Source organism: Rhodnius prolixus, unplaced genomic scaffold (genome assembly GCF_049639745.1).
Source record: "Rhodnius prolixus isolate KJV_2025 unplaced genomic scaffold, Rpr scaffold_9, whole genome shotgun sequence".
NCBI classification, from domain to species: Eukaryota; Metazoa; Arthropoda; class Insecta; order Hemiptera; family Reduviidae; genus Rhodnius; species Rhodnius prolixus.
In genome coordinates, this window is record NW_027411604.1 from 2,514,756 (window position 1) to 2,536,720 (window position 21,965).

At 35.0% G+C, this 21,965-nt stretch overlaps 2 protein-coding genes across 7 annotated transcripts in view; both read right to left on the reverse strand.

The window, feature by feature from the left end:
• Positions 1-2,799: 2,799 nt before the first annotated feature.
• LOC141454074 (uncharacterized) overlaps positions 2,800-21,965 on the reverse strand; it is a 387,314-nt gene continuing 368,148 nt past the window's right edge. For 3 of the 6 annotated variants that reach the window (XM_074127878.1, XM_074127877.1, XM_074127881.1), the window contains 4 exons: positions 9,171-9,353; positions 5,905-6,081; positions 5,597-5,789; positions 2,800-4,096 (listed from right to left, as the gene is read on the reverse strand). In XM_074127878.1, the coding sequence (XP_073983979.1) occupies positions 3,526-4,096; positions 5,597-5,789; positions 5,905-6,081; positions 9,171-9,353 (1,124 nt within the window). In that variant the 3' untranslated portion in view covers positions 2,800-3,525. Of the gene's footprint in view, positions 4,097-5,596; positions 5,790-5,904; positions 6,082-9,170; positions 9,354-9,624; positions 9,805-12,574; positions 12,965-21,965 lie in introns of those variants that run through there. The other 3 variants (XM_074127880.1, XM_074127879.1, XM_074127882.1) reach the window with 3 other exon arrangements.
• On the reverse strand, positions 15,740-19,613 carry LOC141454001 (facilitated trehalose transporter Tret1-like). Its single transcript, XM_074127722.1, has one exon. It carries the CDS (start codon positions 17,487-17,489, stop codon positions 16,101-16,103), a length of 1,389 nt encoding a protein of 462 aa, XP_073983823.1. The 5' UTR covers positions 17,490-19,613; the 3' UTR covers positions 15,740-16,100.

Below are 21,965 nucleotides of genomic sequence, written 5' to 3' on the forward strand. Positions count from 1 at the left end.
AATAAAATACAATAAGGATATTATTTGGTGGGATGTTTCCTTTATCTTACCAATAGAACTGCTAAGTATTTTATACGGAGTGGGTGGTAGAATTGAGCCAAATGATACATAAGTGGTTGGTACCTGTTTGGTCTCCGCATTAGAGATTGGAAATTAGGCACACAAATAGAAGAAGCTCTCAACCCTTGTGCAATGCCCGTTTTTTACCTTTTACATAGAAATTCAGACCTCCAGTACGAGCATGATTTCATTTTGCGCAGAATTCAAAGCTCTTAGCTCTAGCGTCTCTAGTTAACTAGGCGGTAATGCATACATGAAGCGGTGCAAGATTTTTGAATGAGCACAGAATGCTCTGCAATCTCATGATAACAGAAAAAGTCGCTTGCAGTGACTATTACTGACGTTGTAAACTTTTGGTTGTTTTGCCCTGCGGTCGACACGTGTATACACGTCATTGTCTGATTTTAATTCTGCACACTGTGGGTTGTTGTTGTTTTTTGTAACTAAATTCCACGCTTAACTGGTTAATAGTGGACTCACAATTTATTTCACTCCCAGCCTCCAGGGAATTAAATATCCAATGTTAACTCTATTGAAGCTATTCTCCACTTGACCTAGGCTCAATCAATTTTTTGATTTTTGGGGCAGTTTAAGGCTGAATCCTGGTTTAGCCTTCTTGAATAGAGATTCGTGAGAAAAAAAAAAAGAATCATGGCAAATTACATTGGTATCTTTGGAACTAGAATGCCATCTGAAAAAGTTAGAAACAAAATAAAGGGAATTAAACAGTGTTAAACTCAAAGGAGATTGAATTGTTGTCAGAAAATAATTTTGTCCAATTTTGTATATTTTTACAAATATTTATAAATAAACCTTATCATTTTATAATTAAATAATCGATAATTTGTTTGCTTTGATAAATAAAAATTATTTACACCATATTACAAATCACTAATTTACATTAAATAAACAATAGTCTTGTTATTATTAGGTATTTACAAAAAATTTTCATTTCCAAATTCACATTTCCATTCATAAAACAAAACTTCAATTAAGATATGTTTAATTTAGAGATACCATTTTTTTTTTGTTGATATAGTTTTTTATTTTGTAAAAAATAAATTGGGATAAACTTTATTTAGAATTTAAAAACCAGCGTTTTCAATGATTTGATTCGTATAAGTTTAAATATTTTCTTTGTCTTATTCCTTGATGTTTGAATAAAATTATATTATTTAAATATATAAATTAATATTATTTTTTTGCACAAAAACCTTTGAATGACTTTAAGAATTTACAAAATGACTTCTGAACTTTAAAAAAGCCCTTTTTTTTTTTTCTTCAGGGATGTCACCAGTGTTCCCTCTAAGCTGTGCGCGTGTGCACATAAAATTTAAACATAGCGCACATGAAAAATATTCGCGCGCACAAAAATTTTTTGATTAAAACGAAACAAAGAAACGGATTGCAGGAACATATGGATATGCTGATGAGAGTCCATGAACAGACAAGACAGAAGGCACACCAACCCCGGTAATGTAAAAATATTACTTTGTAAACTAGCCCTGAAGATTGACCTAGTCACTAGGTCGAAAAGCTCGCGGCATAATAAATGTATCACGCGACTGAAATGGCAATTATTTTTTCATCCTATTTAAATTTTGTTAATTTCCATATGAATGGAAAAGGGAAACCACTGTAATCAGCTAAATACTGTCTTCACGAACTAATGATTTGACTTGATTTTAGGGTAGTTTTTTCATTGTGTTCCGTTGTATTGTATATGTAGAACGAGTCAATGCGTTTTAAGTAGGAACAAAATTTGGCTGAATATTCACACTATTATTGTATTGTCTTTTTTTATTATTATTATTATATGCGCTTTTTTAAATTGCCGCACAAAATTTGTTTTTTTTTTGGGGGGGGGGGAACTGCATACACTTAAAAAAGTGCGCACACAGGTCACAAAAAATTAAGAGGGAACACTGGATGTTACCTTTAAGCATAAATTCTTTAAAAATAGTGTACAAGTAGTTCTTTGAACATGGTTCCATAGTCTCAAAAAAATGTATAGTCTTTACAGTTGAAATGAAATATCGATTGAAATGATATTACTTTTATTTTTATAAATAATTTACGTTTTATTTCGTTACTTAAGGAAATAAACTTTATATTTCATCAAAATTTTATTAGAAACGTTTCGGCATCTGTTTGTGCCATCTTTATGACAAAAACTACAAAAAGTAAGACGAAAAACAAATATTTAATTATTATATTACCAGATCAAAATTGCAAATTAATTTATATTTATACTGAATTTATTACATATACTGAACAAATTACAATATTATTTGCTGGTACTCACAAATCAGAACTGTGAAGTATTATTTAATACAACAATTCAATATCGAATTTTGGCATAAAAAGTAAAGTAATACCTAATTTTTCCATGCAGGCTGTAAGGGTAGTGAAACCCCACCACTCATCCACTCTAGCGTAGGGGTAGTGAAACCCCACCACTCACCCACTCTAGCCAGAGAGAAAGAGACAGCCCCCTCGGCACACAGAGAAGGGAGGCTCGGCGAATGTATATAAGAACAAAAGGAAAGTCAAAAAGAGATTCTGTGATTCTGTTCAAAGTCTTACACTTGTGTTGTACACATCGTTTAGCCACGTCAGTCAGTCTGTTCTGTTCTTGTAGTGTAAAGTATACAGTCCTTGGCAGTCAGTCATATAAATATACAAAGTCTTATACCGATACTAAAAGTGTTATTTATCCATCAACATCTACAACCAACATCTCTCTCCTCAACCATTACACAGGCTTTACGTCCAACTACTAAATAAAGTGTCATGGACGGGGGCGACCAGTTAACTTACTTAACTGCAAATTTTCATTATTTTTGTAAATAAAATCCCAAAATCCCAGGCCTAGAACTGGGAATCAAAACCCAGAGCTTTGCGGAGCTCTTCTCTAACCGCTCGACTACCGTGGCGCCTGCCTCTAATTTTGTTATAAGATGGCGAAAACAGATGCCGAAACATTTAAAATGAAATATAGTTTAAATAAAAAACTTCAATTTTCTTATTACTTCAGCTTGCACAACTAGAATTTTCACAATGTAAGTTACAATTAGAATTAAACAAAAGTTTTTTTTTAATTGATAAAAGAATCCTGAACTAATTTGCCTTTTCTTTAAAATATAATAAATAAAAAATTATTCAATTTTTGATATATCATTCACGTTTTCAAAAATTATTTTTATTAAAAATTGGAAGCAATCTTTTAAAATATTTCTTATTCATAGCGAAGAGAAGATATTAAAGTAAACCTTTTTTTTTTTTTTTTTACACTATAGATTTAATTCAAATTTGGGGTCCATAGCACCTACCAAAATAATAAACACGAACCGGGCGACAATTTTTTTCCTCACTTAATTTAGGTTTATAATTAACTTACCTCATAATATTTTACAAAATCCTCACTTTAATTGTCTTAATGGTCGCCAGAAATGCATTATGATATCATACAGGCAGTTCTTCCTTTTTTACTACGCCCAGATGTACAGCTATTTGTCGTGTTTTCGTGATCACTTGTTCCTGTACAAGGGAAAAAGCTGTTGCAACTAGTACTAGCCCAAAAAGAATATATATACACAGGGCTAGTATATGTAGTTGTCCGTCAGCATTAGTGAATACTGTAGATGATGATGATGATGATGATGAAGAAGTAACAGCAGAAGTAGAAGAAGAAGAACTGGAACTTGGAGTCTTCTTATTGAGAGTGGTAGTAGTTTTGATTACACCCCAAGGAATATGGTCGGAGAGTCCGATGGTTGTTAACGCTGTGAAGGTGAAATATAGAGCGTCTAAATAGGATCGTCGTTCCCATACGGCGAACAACCAGGCACCAAGTAATAGGTAACCAACTAGAAATGACACTGTGATCAATGGCGGTACCGGTGGTAAGGTTGTTTTCGTTCTACCTGGCCGATTTGGTGGTGGAGTTGCCGGTCGGATGGTACTGTTCAAGTCTGTGGCACCACCTCCGCGCCATATTAACGGCATTCTGCTCGGTGTGTCGGTCACTGTGTTTCTGTAACATAAAAAATAGAACTTATTTTAAAAAAAAAACTAGTAAAATTTTCATGTTATAGATTGTTTTTACATGGTTCTAAGTGCAAACAGATCTATTGGACCCTTCCCCAAAACTACTTAATGATTAAAGTTTTATTAAGTTAAAAAAAATTAAGTCCTTTAAGTGCCTCAGTATCAGCTCCATAATATAAGTGAATTTTTACGAAGAAAGATTTGAGTGAAATGAATTTACGTCATGATGATTTTTTTTTCAGCAAAAGTATTGATGTTAATCTTGGCCACAAAAGTTACAGACATTCATAATAAAAACATTACGGTACGTTTAATTATTGATGAACACACTTAGCTGGTAAGAGTAAATGAAATTTACAGCATAATTGATTGAAAAATCGGAAAAGAATTTTGAAATAATTAAAAAAAATGTTTAAACAAACTAAGCACAATTTGTTGGTTTCATTATTCAATCAAATTGTTCAGGATTATGGGTGGAAAAATACTAGATCAACAAAATTATTCTACTTACAAGAACAATTCAAGTGTGATGCACTTTTCAACTTTTCTTTTTGAAAATTTAACTGAACCAAAAAAAAGTAGATTAACCAAATAAATTAATTTGCTACATGAATTAATTTAGCACGTTTAATCGTATCTCTGATCAGTTTTTGACTTTTGTCCATTACCTGGGATAGAATAAATCAGTTTGAGGTAGAGACTTCGTCTATACCAATGTTTCCGTCTCGCAATACACATGCTGACTGTGTGAGGAAGGTTTCATGGTGAGTCTGTAAAATAATATAACACAACATGTAACCTCCCTCGCTCAGCAAGCTAGTGTAGTGGGAGACTGAACTAAAATTGATATTTCTTAAAACAAATTGATTAATCACTGTGTTTCTGTAACATAAAAAATGAACTTACTTTAAAAAAAAAAAACTAGTAAAATTTTCATGTTGTAGACTTAAATGGTTTTAAGTGCAAACAGATCTATTGGACCCTTCTCCCAAAACTACTTAAAATACTCTGATAATGGACAAAAGTCCGAAACCGGTCAAGAATACATTAAGCATGCGTGGTGCTAGGACGGATGCAATCAAAGATATCCAACACCACCTAAGATATCCAACACCACCAAAGATATCCAACACCACCAAAGATATCCAACACCACCTAACCACTTTTTAAAATTAATTAAATCTAAAGTAATGAGTTATTAAAATAGTTTGCGAGTAATTTGGATAATTTGTGAATAAAAGAATAATTGAAGTAAATCTTTGGATTGGTTACTACAAGAATTACAGTCGCAGAGAAACTTCTGAGACTTGACTTGGGATAACTTTAGGAAAGCAAGTCATTCCAAGATCCTTGAAAGAAACAGCTAGTCTACTAACTTCTATGGAAGCCCCTTACAGATTAATTATCAATTGTTTGGACGCTTATAACGGCCTAATTACTCTCCTTCTGAATAATATCGTAGAATTAAAAAAAAAAGTATTCTTACCCAACATTAATTTGTACATCGTCGTCGTCACTATCATTGTGCGTACTGGTGTGCGTGTAGTCCAACATGCTGTCCAAGGAAGTAAGTCTGCAAACTGTACGTCCGCAACCACTGCCTACAACCTCCACACCCCGCACACGCTTCTTCTTGTTCAAGCTTCTTTCTTCTAGTTGATATTCCACCTTGTCTATGTCTTTAAAATAATAATACAATAAAAAAGGAAGGCGAACATTCAAAAGATAACTTTTGATAAACAATGATTCAAGAAGCAATTCTGATTTTAACGTTAAAAAAAAAATCAAACTAACCATTTTTTGTAGTTTGTTTGGAGCAACAACAAAGATAATAATAGGCACTTTGTATCAGTTCGGCTAATAGTGAACCCAAATGCGATAGACAGACCAGCATCAAAGGAACCCCAATAATAGCGTACACCATGGTAGCCAGTTTTCCTTCTACTGTTTTAGGTCCTAGATTTCCACAACCTGTTAACAACAAAATTGAACGTTCAGTAAAAAACTTTTTACGTACAGTTTAAATCACTTTCAAGTTGTTTAATGTAAAATAACAGTTTACTGGTGCGTGATATTGGGCGTTTTTCTTTCTTAATTAATAAACCGTTCTTTGTATGCTTACAAAAGTTTCTAATTACCTACCCTTTTACAATATTTTACTTCTTTATTTTTTAGTTTACATTAACTTAACGCCACAAAGCCGTCCCTAAAATTCATAGAAAGGGTGAAATGAATCTGAAATGAAAGCTTCGAAAACAGTAAAACCTTTCTTTAATTGAATTACGAGGTGCATTCAAGTTATAACGCCTCCGAATTTTTTTTTCTCACTAACCAATCACACCAAAAATTTGAAACTTTTGTCACTTCTCGACGTAATCTCCATGAAGCCTCACACATTTTTCACAACGTCGCCGCCATGTTTCCATGGCCGCTGCGCTTCTTTAGGAATCTGTTTTGACCACTGGAAAATCGCTGATGCAATACCGGCCCGGCTGGTGAATGTGCGGCCACGGAGAGTGTCTTTCATTGTTGGAAAGAGCCAAAAGTCGCTAGGAGCAAGATCAGGCGAGTAGGGAGCATGAGCAATCCCTTCAAAGTCTTCATTCGTGGCACCCACCTAGAGGACACTTTTCGCATTTTCAGATCATCATGAAGGATTGTGTGCGCAGATCCCACGGAAATGCCAACTTAGGAAGCGATCCTCCAACACAACTTTTTCCACTCGGTCGATCGTGTCAACAGACCGACTGGTGCGAGGCCGAGATTGTCTTGGTTTGTTTTCACACGACGTTCTTCCTTCTTTAAACTGTCGCACCCAGGAACGCACATTTGACACATCCATGGCACCATCACCACATGTCTCACTCAACTGGCGGTGAATTTCAATTGGTGTCACACCACGCAAATGGAGAAATCGAATGATTACACGCTGATCGTGTAATGAAAACGTTTGCCATTTTTAGTATAAAAAACAGTCCTTACTCTCGACGCTGCCGCTAGGGTTCTGTGTGCCGTCCAGTGCTGCCATCTCTGTCACGTATTAACAAAGAGTGCTCGCTTATTTTAAAACAAACCGCACGTTTTTATCTGGAAACAGTTCTGAGAAAAAAATTCGGAGGTGTTATAACTTGAATGCACCTCGTATATTCTATGTACAATGGGACTTGACTTTGGAAATCGAACAAAGACTAGCCATTTTATGACCAGGTATGAACACTATGTACCAGGTAAAACACTACTGTGGATGTGACAAAGAAATGTTAAAAAAAAAGTTTATTACCTTTAAAAATAGCTGCTGCGAAAAGTGTTCAACTGATAACTTACAGATGGGTTATTAAAAATGATGCAGTTTTTCGAGCATTACAAACAATCATAAACGGATAACAATTTACCAAATTTAATAAGGCACTAGAAAATTATATGATAGGACAGATACTGATGCTGTCGGCAGGTGACTTAATGAAATTTAACCTACCCCCTAGTTAACCCTCAACCTTGCATATTAATGCATGTTGTCACACTGACATGTGTGTAAACAGACGCAAAAGCATTACGGATTAAACAATCTAACATAACTGTGGTAGGGTTATATTCCAAAGCTAAGGTTATGTTTTGCATTATGTATAACCTGCATGTATTGTTTGCTTAGTCTAGTTTGATATCATTAATAAATTATTAACGCGTAGAGTAGTGTTTAAGATTCTTAGATGAAGTATTATTTATTTATTGCTGAGAAGATGTGTTACCTACTTCATTATTGTCTCCAGGAAAGGAAGGCAAATACTTTAGGCGAATAGTTATCGTACGGGATTAAACTGTTACAAAATTTAGTGATAATGAAAATAATTCTTTAAAAAATATTACACCTTTCACACTTCTTAAGTACGACAAAATAATTGCAATAACCCAATCATCCAAATTCTATAAGGGCTAACTATTCTTTAAACGTGAAAATTTTAGGAATAAACAAAAGCTACAATTAATATTGCTGTTCAGATTCGCCGGATTGCTGCTAAGACGATGCTGTTCAACAGAGAAATTTTTTACTTGAATAAGAAGTGTAAAGTCAAAAAAACTAACTGAGATAGACAACGCTATTACAAAATCATAGGAGACTGTGTCTTATCACTTTTGTAAGGTCAGGGTAACTATCAACACAATTTCAAAATTTAAGCTATCATTTAAAATATCACAGAACTTAAATCGCAAATCTTTCTCTGTACTTCGTTGTTGTTGGTTTTTTAATTTCTTATTTTTTTTTAATTTTCACCAAAAAGTGGCACACAAAAGTATCGTTACCTTCAGCGGAACTCTTGATTTTTGTATATATTCACTTAATTTAATTAGAAACAAGTCCTGGGTTAATTACTAATAGATCCGAGAGGGATGGGATTAGCTTATTGAATTCTCACGCGGAAATTGCTGGTTTAAATCCAGTTTCTAGCCCATATATTTTCTTTTCTTAGAAGCTGCTCACTGTCCAATTATGGATAGCATTGTCTGTAACGGGCGTACACTGAAATTATGAATTGCAATGAATCAAACTGCAGGCGCCAATGACTTCAAATTTACTCGCGCTTTGAATTTAAATGAAAATGAATAAAATTAAATCTGGAATTAAACCATCAATACCATAAATATGTGTACAAACATTACATTCAGGTCTGCTTCCTTCAACGAATTGTGAGCTTAATTCTCTGTTCGTAATTAAAAAAAGAGAAAAGAAATAAATTGAGAATCTAAAAGAAAAGGAACCTATCAAGCTGTGGAGAGCGAAGGAAAGACGATAATCCGAAAATCAAAGAAGAAATGGAAAAGCTTCTTTACCAAAGCTCCTTACAGTGAATTTTCCACATTTCCGTTTTATTGTAATCTTTCTTGGAACCAAAGATATTCTAACAATATAAAGAAGAATAAATAATTGTTAATTTATTATTATAATATTTGGGACTTTAATTCATTGTTGAAACTATTGCTCGCACAAAATATTTGCTTTTTTCCTTTAAACAAAATCTATAATTTCAGGTGTATTTTCACAATACAAAATTACAAAAACTTACCAATAGTGGAGATGACCGTTAGAGAGTACAATAATGATCCAGCGAATGTCCATTGTAGATCTGGATCCACTGTACTCTCCTTGCTCTGCATTTTCACAGCTTGGATTACATTTGATTCTAACTGTCTCAGTTGTTCAGTAACCAATCTCGTCCAATTCTTCTGGTATAGAACATTTAAACGTTCTGTAAAATACAAGCAAAGAAATTTATTAGAAAAAAATTCCCTTTAGTTATGTAATAAACAAAAAAAATGGTAATGTTACTTTAAATAATGTTCTTTAATTCTTTGAGGCAGACGATTTTAAAGAAAATAAAAGCCCTAGTTGCACAGAATTTCTTTTATTATAAAAAAATGGAAATAAACATTCATTTCCATTATTTTACAAATGTAATCATCCCTCTCAAATAATCATTACTCTCAAAATAAGAAAAAAAAAAAAGAAAAAATTAATACCATTTCAATAGTCCTTTTTTAGTGTGGGCCACTGGTATTGTATAATACCACTATGCAACTAATGCTTTACATGATGTTCATTCAAACACAACTTTTTACCAAAACAAAGCGGAACTTTGCAGACAGTACAGCGTTTGTCCTTCAGCGCACTGTTCCTTGAAATGTTGTAAGTTCCATGTTTTGACCTAATTTTTTATAAACAATATATGAATTAACAACAGCTGCATCCAAATAATAGAACAGTATGCGGTGCCACCATTTGTTTACTATCGGTCAAGTTTATAATAAATATAAAAATTATTTCACTTATTTTCGCATTTACCATTGGTGTATAGCACTGGCAACTGAATGAAAAACTTTAAAAAACACATTAAGCTTTATGTATGAATAACTTCAACTTTTCGAGGTGGGTTAAAATATACGTATCCCACCATGCAGCAAAAGGTGGGACAGTTTTTAACCCACCTAGCCGCAAAGAGTTAATATTGAGTTCCGTAAATCAAATGAATTTCACAGCTTCCCTATCTTTTAAACAATAATCCCCCTATTGCGCGACTGTTTCCAATTCTTTATTGCTGGGTAAACATGTCAAGTAATCTCAAAGCTTTGAACTACTCCAAAGAGAAGAGGAGATTAGCTAAGGCTAGTATTTAACTTTTTAAAGCCACTTGTCAAGTTTTGCCCTTTCAATTCTTCTTTCTCAAAGCAGAAAGGCAAAGTTTTCACTGTGATTCTTAATCAATAACTGAGCTGAGAGTAAATAGAAATATATATTTCTTTCTGAATTCCATCTGTCAAAAAAAAAAAACAAAAAACTTTTTGACATATTTAACAACAAATCTCAAGTTTAATCTCAAGTTTTGTTATTTATTGGAACTCTAGAAAACATAATCAAACTCACTGGTATAACTTTCTAACTCAATTCTTTCTAACCAAGAAATGCGTGGTATTAGTTTTTTCTGGGTTTGTATTTTCTTTTATTTTACTAAAGTGAAATAAGGAGCAATTTTATTGGTTTGGAGCCGATGTAAATAAAACAATCAGCTGATAGTTTAATTGGAATTTCCCAAATCCTCTTGTCTAATTTGTTGTTTCCGATGAAAAAAACTATCCTTTTTCCTTTATTTTCACCAGAAAAATCTAATTAATTTTCAGTTTCTTTAAAAAAGGAAAGAAGAATTAACTCAATGTCTCGCTAGACCACTGGGAGTTGCAAGCGTGGGTACGAAAAGTCAAAGTTTTTTAAAATTTTATTTAGATTTCCTTCTTTAAAAGCAATTACACTGGGCCAAAAAAGTCTGTGAACACTAACCTAAATTTTATTACTTTTATTATTATCTTATTAGAAACTTCTTTTATTTTCAAATGAAATATACTATTCGATAGAGAGAAACCAGAATTTTTCATTTTATATTCAATCTTTTATTTTTGTTCAACAGGAATATCACAATTAAATGTTTAACAAAACAACACCCCAAACGAATGCAAAAAAAGTCTGTGAACACTTTGCAGAAATAAATCATTCTTACACATTGTACGTGAATTATAAATTTTAAAAACTTGTAGGACCTCCTATTTCCTAATCACTTCCAACAAGCGAGCTTTCATCGATCCTAATAATTTTGTGGTCGTCAATGTTGGAATTTTATCCCACTCTTCTAAAATAGCGTTTTTTAGTTGTTCACGGTTTCTTATTCCTCGTTTATTTATTTCGCGGCTGATTTCATCCCACAAATGTTCTATTGGGTTAAGGTCTGGCAATTGTGGAGGGGTGTTTAGGCGCCAGAGTGTATTATTTAAAAGCCATTCCCGAGTTTTTAGTGCGGTATGTTTCGGGTCATTGTCTTGTTGGAAGACAAACGTTCCCTCCAACCCTAATTTTTTTGAATTTTCTTTTAAATTGCGTCTTAATATATCCACATACACATATTGGTCCATCATACCATTAATTAGATCTAACTTGCCCACTCCTTTAGCACTCATGCACCCCACACCAGAATGTTGCCTCCCCCATGCTTAAAAGTAGGCTTCATATTTTTCATTTTCATAGCTTCATTTCTTTTTCGCCACACTTTTTGTCGTCAATCAGACCCACATACATTGAATTTCGACTCATCTGAAAAGATTACGGTTTCCCAGAAACTAGAAAGCTTAGAAACATATTCTTTCGCGAAATCCAATCGGCGGTTACTATTTATTTTATTGATTAAAGGTTTTTTCCTCGGGACTCGACCGCAATAATCGTATTCATGTAATTTATTTCTAATTGTCTGTGGTGTTACGCTTACACATAACCACTTGATAATTCTTGACTGATTTTTGAGCGCTTGTCCTGGGTTCTTCTCGAACAGACTTCAGAATTTGCAGTTTATGAAAGGAATTAAGTTTTGGTGGCCGTCCACTGCGTGGCCTACTAATCACATTTCCGTACTTTTTAATTATATTATGCACCGTTGAAGGGTTTTTTTGAACTATCTTCCCTATTTCTCGAATACTTTTTCTTTCATTTCGCAACGTCACAATAGGTTCTCGAATTGGTCTGGGAACTCCCATATTAGTGGTTAAATATGTACTAATTAGATTATTTATTCACAAAACTGACTGTACTGGTTTCTACAATACAATAGAGAACTTTGAAACTTTATTCAATCGTTTTTCTGTTTGTTATCTTAATGTTTTTACATATTTATACAGCTGTTCACAGACTTTTTTTGCATTCGTTTGGGGTGTTGTTTTGTTAAACATTTAATTGTGATATTCCTGCTGAACAAAAATAAAAGATTGAATATAAAATGGAAAACTCTGGTTTCTGTCTATCGAATAGTATATTTCATTTGAAAATAAAAGAAGTTTCTAATAAGATAATAATAAAAGTAATAAAATTTAGGTTAGTGTTCACAGACTTTTTTGGCCCAGTATAGATATAAAATTAAATTGAAAATGTACAGACCAAAGAAGAATGCCTGGGTTATAAATGAATTCACTCTTAAGAAGTGAACTTCGTGTCAACTCCTTCTCCGGGACCCATCAGTCCTGATATTCCTACACAACCTCCAAAACTCACGGACAGTAACCTTAGATAGCACATTTCCACGCACATCTGGGCTGCTTAAAACTTTCTCAAATCATCTATAGGCCGCTTGACCGCTAGAAATATTTCGAAATAGAAAATTTTCCAATCCGAACCTTGAGTTTTCTAAACCAATCTTAAATTTACACTTGCCTGTTACTGAAACGATAATACGTACGATACTACTTCAATAAACACTAACCTAAAACTAAGTTATGCACTGTAATCACAGCTGGGATAAATAACAGTGGTTACTGAATCGTACAAAGTAAGGTTAGTTAATTTTTATTTTATTTGTTTTAACCACAGTTAGGTTTAATTTTGTTGTTCAGGTTATGTTTTAAGTTTTTAGTTACTTTCTAAGAAAATATTTAGTAATTTCAAAGTCTGGTTAGTTTGTATTTAGAAAAATACTTTTTTTTTTTTTATTACAAAAATAAAGCAATTTTATTCACCACGCATTTAGAGCTAGTTTACTTCTCCAGAAATAGAGATAAGCAATTCGTACATAGTAATAGTGTAAGCAAAATTTAAAGTTTACAAGAAAAGTAAGTTTTACAGAATACCATATATTTTTACGTACTTTGAATATTTGATATCAGCTGAACCGTTTTTGTGCTTCTACTTTTTTCATTTTTTACTTTACATTTTCTTTTTAGGATATATGTACGTCACATATTTCGCTGGTTTATGTTATGACAAAACTTAATACTATCTTAGGCCACTTCTTTTTTTTAGGGAGTGCGTGTTTTGCACTCAATTTCATCTGTAATCATATTATCTCAGCACTTTATACACACAAATAATTAATTTGATGAAAATAATATTTCTTAAAATCTGGTTCTCGGTCGGGAATAATACTCGCGATTAACTATGGTACTAATTAGTGACTGTAATTATTATTTTTATTTCACAAGATTAGTATTCAGAGAAAAGCACTGGTTCTACGTTGTTAAATTGGAAAGAAGAACGACCGGTACTTACTTACTTACTATCTGGTGCAACAGTCCTTAGAGTAGGACCTGGACCTTCTCAACAAGCTGTCCCCATCCGCTCCGGTCTGCGGCCTTAAGGCGCCATCTTCTAACTCCAGCCCGACGAAGGTCTTCCTCCACATCATCTAGCCATCTAAGTCGTGGGCGCCCTCGAATTCTTCTGCCTCCTGGGTTTTCATTTAATAGTTTTCGGGGCACCCTTCCTGCAGGCATCCTCTCCACGTGTCCCAACCATCTCAATCTCCCCTTCTTTATTTGGGCGACTATGTTTAGTTCTCCAAACAATTCCATCAATTCGTGGTTCTTTCTCGATTTTCCAGTCACGGCCATTCTCGCACTTCGGGCCAAATATCTTTCTTAATATTTTTCTTTCCCAAACCCCGAGTATCTTTTCACTTTCCTTGCTGAGCACCCAGGTTTTTCGCTGGCGTATGTGACGATGGGTCTGATTATCGTTTTATAGGCTATTATCTTAGCCTTGCGGGACAAATCCTTAAACCGCAAAACCTTTTGAATAGCGAAGAGGCATCTGTTTCCTACCGCTATTCTCGCCCTTTATTTCTGCGGTTATGTCATTATTGTTTGTAACAAGTGACCCTAGATATTTAAAATCACTGCACGTTGGGAAGCTGTGATTGCTTACCTGGATTTCTCCTTCTCCACGCGACTGAGCTCTCGAGGTTTGCATGTATTTTGTCTTTACCTCGTTGAGAACGACCAGTACACCATTTTTTATTCCATAACATATTTCTGACGTACATATATATTTCTCATTATTGGCATCACCCTTGGAGAATGTAGAGGCTGACTAACCACCAATCCTCTACCCTAGAAAGATAATCTGACTGCTGGTAGTGCTATAAAAAAAGAAAATCAAAACTCGATGATAAAGTAGTAATATCTTAACAAAGGGCGGACCCTCACTGTAGCTAAAATGTAAATATGCTTCCATTACGTAAATAGTAAAAACGTTGATAATAACAAAAATAGATAAATTTGTATTTATTTCGATTTTTATAACCTAAAAAAACCTTTCTTTAGACTCAGCCAATTCTGTTATTACTACGTACCTAGAGTTGTAACATTTACCATTTTTGTATTCACCATTACAATGCTCATCCTAAACTGCCGGTAGGTAGTGCTGTTGTATAAATTGGCAATATTCTAAAGTGTAAAATGTTATTCTGCAATACTCTTATTTTAATAATGGGGTGTTTATTTTTAGAATGTAACATTTTACAAAGTGTAATAATGGATACAATGATGGTAAGTGTGCTATTCTCCCATCTAACCATGAGGCGAAATTGAAACGGTTTAATTTTTAACGGCTCACAAAAATCGGCCATTTTAGTTTGAAAAAATAAGTCTTCAAGAACTTTTTCCTTATTCAAAAAAGAAGAAAACAGCCTTTCCTTTTTTTCTCATTTGATTGAATTCAATTTCCTGTTGTACTTATCTTTTCTTAACAACTTTATCCAGTATCTATAAAGCTTTAAAAGTAAAATGGATCCATATTTGTTATTGGCGCCTGGAGCTTTTTTCGAAATGGTTTCTGTGCATGAACAAAAATATCTTTAAAAAAAAAATAAATAAAATAAACTCACTGAAAGCTAAAATCTAATGTTTTAAGTTGGTCCTTCGAGTAAAGTCAGCAGTAACTCAAGGATCAAAATTCCTTTTTAAAGATAATTTTAAATAAACGCATTTGCCAAACGTGGCACATAATATAAAGGCTCGGGTAAACCTGATTGATGGAAAGTGGTTTAACATGGATTGGTAAAGGAAACAAAATAGGAAAAGAGCTTTGATCAAAAGGTTTTCTTTGATGAAATAGGGAGATAGGGAGACATCTGGTGAAAAAGGGAGTAGAAGGTGAACTCAGCAGATTGGTGGAGTTCAAAGGATGCCGCAGGTTTTTGTAGTAACGCACTCAATGGAGCCTTTCTATTACCAGAAGGAACAGCTGGGCGAACAAATCTCTTTCAGTAATCAACTTGATATTGGCCTGTGATCCAGCATAATAAACACCTAAACAAAGTCGAAGGCCCCAAACTCGTGAAAAAAAAACCTAAAGAGTTTTCCGAAACGTTAATGATTTGAGAAACTTTTAGAACCCAGCCAACCATTAGGGTACGACCAAAACGTTCTACTAATTCATCAGCTTACATTTTTACATAACTGACAAATTCCAAATTAAGGAACGTGGAGGAGGTGACTAACCACTCAAAGAAACCCAAGGCCTAGCCACCAGGAATCGAACCCAGTACCACAACACAGCTTTGCGAGTCTTGCGGTAGCTACACTCTGCAGCATCCTCTTTAGAAATAAATAAAATCTCTTTTATATTGGATAAACTCAAAAATAACTTCCACCAACTTTTTAAACAATTTTATTTCCGTTACATTACATATTTATTTGCTTTCTAATTCTTCATATATTTCTTGCAGAGTTTTGCCTTTAGTTTCGATCATGTACAGTTGTACAAAAACAGCAGAAATTGCTGAATAGATAGTGTATATCCAAAAATTGAAATATAAACCAAAATATGTACTTATTGGCAAGTACAGCATATTACTTATACACGACGCTAGAGAAATAGTCATGACTGTACATCTAACAATTAGTATTCGATCGTTCACAGAGAACATTTCCTTTAATTGCGTAAGCGTACCAATACCAATAATGATACACAAAAAGTAGGTTATGAGTCCTAAAGCCATTACCCAAGAATATTCATCAACGTACAAATCTTTTTCACGTTTCAAGAAATTCCAAAGACCAATGAAAAAAGTACCAATGCCACCGCCGACCATAGATATCTGTAGTAATAGTTTCCGGTTCCAAAAGTTGATACAATATTTGTTAAGAAATGTAAATAATAGTATCACAGTTCCGAATACTAGTTTGTAATCTTCTATAGATAGAATTGTTTCAAAAGGTTTAACAGCACTATCTGGCACTATAGCATGTATGAATGGCACGATTTCAGCGATGCCGGACCATGTCTGCGCCAATGCCAACAGTTGAAGCGTGATAAACGCTCTGCGACGACCTTTATTTGAGAAAAAATCTTTAATATGGCTTAGATCTTGAGTAGCTTCGTATGTGCCTAGATTTAAATTGAGTATTTCTTGTTCAACCATGTCTAAAGGTACATAACTGCCTTTAAGCCATGTCAATGAATCCGAGGCCTCATCAATATAGCCATTCTTCGCCAGCCAATCAGGACTTGCCGGCATAAACCAGAAACACAACACAAAACAAAAGGTTATTAAAAAGCCAAGTGCTGTCAGTACACAGTAGGTCGTATAATTCACGCCAACAAAATCAATAAAGACTCCCGCCAAGGTAGAGGTTAAGAAAACTGTGGTTAAGAAGTCACGCAATTTTGGTCCGGTGACTTCTGCTATATAGACTGGCGCAACTATTGGAATCGTACCGCCCCATAAGCCACCCAAAAATCGACCAATGTAAAACATGTTCACGTGACTTGCAAAAAGGAGTATTATCCAGGACATCAATGGTAGAAGTGTCAAAATCAATAGAGTGTGCTTACGTCCAACATAGTCCATGAGATTGGTGACAATCATTGGCGAGATAAAAGCGCCCACATGAAATATAGCCACCATCCAAGAGTTCTGCATTAGAGTTATGTTCTTTATGGGATCGTTGTGGCAGGTGATTTCATGCTTCACAGTTATAGGCCATCCGAACATGCATCCCAGGGATATTACCGGAAGGCCGGCTATAACTGCCAAAAGTGCTTGTCTATTTGCGTTCAGCCCTTCTGCTTCAATCATCTTTTATAATTACAAAAAAAAAGCACAATATATTCATGGACTATATAATATATTCACATAAATAAAAACTTACAACACTGGAATACGTTACTATAGTAACAGTACCGCAGGCAAATTGTTGAAAAAGGAAAGTACCCAGCAGCGAAACTGCCATCTTTCCATCGGCAGTACTGGTCTTGCCCCCACCCCCACCACCAACAAAATCTGAACACTCACCAGACTCCTTTTTTTTTGGAGGAGTTATTGAGCAAAATACACGCTAACTTTATGACGTAATTTAATAAATACTTCCTTAACTTATAATTAATGCATTATTTTCAATTCTAAATAAACAGCTGCTGAAACAGCTGAATTCTTTGAAACGGAAATGATCACGGGAAACTGAAATAGTATATATATAAAAGAAAAAAACAGTCTGGATATTTGTATTTCCGGTCACGTAATATTTTGTTTTAATAGCAACTCATTAACATTAAACAACGACGTTACATTAAAGTGAATTAGCGCATACTTAATAATTGCACAAACATTTATTCAGTAAACTTAGGCCTTGGGCACACAGAAAGCGGTCTGTCGCGGTGGTCTGCCGGATATGGGGACGTCACACAGGACGCGATATCTTTGTTAGAGCGGTCCACAGTTTGGTAGCTTTCTTCTTGAGAAGTAGTAGTGCGTTTTTGTTTTTGTTATTTGTTTTAATTTTTTATATATTGAGTACGAGCTCGGACGAAGAGCAACTCCTTCTGCTATTAGCTTTGCAAAGCAAAAAGAGGAAAATTCGACGAAGTTGGGTGCATGAAATCAATAAGAAGAGAGAACAATTAGGGGAATACCACCGCCTTATGTATCGAACTGGAGTCACATGAAGATAGGTTCTTCTAGTATTTTCGTATGTCGCGAGAATGGGGGGGGAACTCCGTTATTTTTTATATAAAATATTTTTATTTATGTATTTAGGGATGAAACAATGTGTCTTCATAATCGACGATCGAACACAATCTATGCCTATACAGTCCGTTGTCGATGTAGAAGCGATTTCATCATCCACTTGCATTATTTCAACCGCCTGCAGCTGCAGATGTACTGACACCGTCGTCGTTGATCCGCTCGGCCGTATTCATTCTTTTACATTCCCGGCACAGCTTCACTCGGTCATATGGTGTTTTATTATTACCATTCGATTTTTCTTGAGAAGCCCTTTCCAAACCGTATACTGATCTCTGTATTTGGTTTTGGCTTTTCGACGCGTATAGGCCGACATTATGTATTTTTGATATTTTTTTTTTTTATTCCAACACCTTAATATAAATTCACTGTCACTATTTTACACTAGCGTTTTATATACAATCGATAGATTGAGACGACAGCTGGCGATTAAAACTTAAACGAACATCGTAGCTTCTCCGAGTCAAAAGTTTTACTAATTGCAAATCTCGATACGTAGCAAAATGATCTCAAAATGGCGGCGCTTCCCCCTCCACAGACCTCGCTTATCGTAATGAATTCTTTGATCCTTTAGCTATTCAGTGGTCTAATTTAATTTTGGATGTAGACGATAGATTCGAAACTATAATGCCAAACTGTATCCCCCGATTTTGTTATCATTAGGTTTTTTGGACTGCCTCCATATGATAGCAAATTTAAAGAAGTATTCACGTCAAAATGAGTAATCAAGTTTCTTAACATTGGAATCTTTATTTCGTACTTACTACGTAGGTGGCAAGACGGTCTGTAATTTTGTACTACCAGACAACAAAGTCACGTCACGACAAAGACTAGCCCGCGGCGGTAGGGTAGACCGCGTTCTGTTTGAGACAGAGATGATGCAACATTGTGTAATACAACTAGACCGCCTCGGACGGAGTTCGTTGACCGCTTTCTGTGTGTCCAAAGCCTAACACTTAAATTTTAATTCTTATTAAAAATAATTAGGTGATCAAATCGTTCAGTATACTTAAAATGGCAAATCAGTGAGTGATACCCTGGAACGTTCCTCCTCCTAAAACTGAAGATTGATTGAAGAATTTTGCTGAGCACACGAAGTATTTTAAAGGAAACCATTAGAATCGTTCCCCACGATTTAAAGGAAAAAAACTTATAAATCTATTTTGTAACGAGGCACATATCCGGTTGTGATTTCTTTCAAGTAGCCCAAGTAACAGATAATAATAATAAAAGTAGCCTAAAAGAATTTTTCTAGAATTTAAATAGCTTTAAAGTTTAAAAGCTCGCCAAGTTTCAAAGTATGAACTTGATATAAGTGGAGAGTAAAGCGATATGAATCGTCGAATATTTTATCTTCTCAGTTTAACGAGTTGTTCTCCAGTAATGTTACATCCGGTATGTTATCTTCCCACTACATTCTCATCCCCACTTCATGAAGCTAATTACTGGATAAATCCTGTTAATTGCTCTTATCTCAGTATTAGTTAAGAATTATTAATAGTAAGTTAATTGTTTGTAGTTAAATTTAGTCGCCATTATATTGTTTTACGTAAATTTCGTTCGTGAAATATAATTCAAGATGAAATCGAGAGAGGAGATGAGGCGTACTCTGCTTAGAGCTTCAGATTACTGTCTGGGGGAGGGTGTTCCTCGAAGGAAGATGATGAGCCTGAGGTCAGCTGTATTTCAGTCTCCTAGCTGAACTGTTAGGCTGGAAACAGTGGAACGGCGAGCAAAGTAGCGATACTAGTTGCTTCAAATCAAAGAGAGTGACGAGCAGCGAGCAAAGAGTCACATAGTGACGAGTTTAGACGCGTTTCTCCTTTCGGCGAAACAAGATGGAGGAACTATTTCTATATGAAAATTCTTCCTTGAAAATTTTGGTATTTACAGCAGCTTAGAAGCAGGAGCTGCAGTGTTCCTTGATATAAACAGGACTAGACATGAACTTGGTGAATTCCATCACTAGTATAGTTTGGCCGATTCTGAGACGGATTTTTGCGCCGGAAGTGATGACGCCCCCTGCATCATCATGACGTCATAATGACGTCACAAGGCACACCCCTCATCCTAATTTTGTGGTCCAGATGGATGAGGGGATAGGGGTGTGACGTCAACATCACGACACAATACGTCACGATGATGCAAAATAATAAGAGGTATTTTCCTTGTAGCGCATCTCCTACGTCACAAGGAACGCAAGTCCTACGTCACAAGGAACGCAAGTCCTACGTCACAAGGCATACCCCGCATGCTGTCTAAAAATGGATGAGGGGTGGAACGGGGCATCGTGTACGTCACATGTTTGTCCTGTCCCATGACCATGCAGATCTCCTACGTCACAAGGAACGCATCTCCTACGTCACAAGACATATCCCTAACACTGTCCAAAAATGGATGAGGGGGCATCGTGTACGTCACATGTTTGTCCCGGTGCTAATGCATGCGCACCTCCTGTCCAACGTCACCAGGAACGCAAGTCCTACGTCACAAGACATATCCCTCTTGTTTTACTCCTCCTCCTCCTTCGCCTCTTTGAGAGCTAGTGAGAGAGAGAGAGAGAGAGAGGTATAATATGGGAGGCTGTGGCGCTACACCTTGACCTTGTGCATGCTAAATGATAATCCAAAAATTTGTATGTGTTTTAACCAAAAAAAAACAAAATACGAAAGGATATCAGTCCTTCCAGACTTGTATCAACAACTTCGGGAGCATCCTGGCAAGATTCATTCGTATTTTAGAATATCTATTTCAACATTTGATTACATACTAGCCCAGTGTAACCCCATTAATCCTAGCAGTTACTTTAAGGTAACAAAATAGAAATATATGCAGATAAAAAGAAATTAGTCTATTTAAAAAAAACAATAATTTTATTAAATCACTACTCCATGATTTGTCGTAAATTAATGTTGTTCATCTGAAAAACTGGAGTAGTATGACGCTACAGCAGAAGGATTGGAGAATTCGTCCTGATCAGAAGTAGTAGGACGTGAAAATGTAATTTAATTTTGCCTAGTATTTAGATGAAAGTTAGCATTAAGGGATTGAGAACCAAATTAAATGTAGCAAAAATTACCTGAATTCTCCATTAACTACTAATTGTTAAATAATTTTAACTATTAATTATTAATTGTTAAAAACTATTGTAGCTTCGCAAATATTATGGTTCCACAGAGGTTTCTTTAAACAAACTAAACCAATAAATGTATCAATATCCATAACCTATGAGCAATAACCTTTAAAAATTGAGCGCGATGAGAGCGAAGAAATCAAACATGTCATAACACGTTGCTCTACTCTCTAGAGATAGCGTTGCTCTATCTTCGCTTTGCTCTCTACTATGCGCGGCCCAATATGTTAACTTGTGTTTGTTTTCGCCGCTTTGCTCGCCGCTCCACTATGTTTCCAGCCTTAAGGGGTTTGAGTGAAGCGAAAGCTTGTTGAAATGGTTGGTCATGTAGTCGTGTCTCAAAAGTACGTAATTTTTGAGATCAATAAGAAGAATTAAAGCTTTATTTATTAGATCCA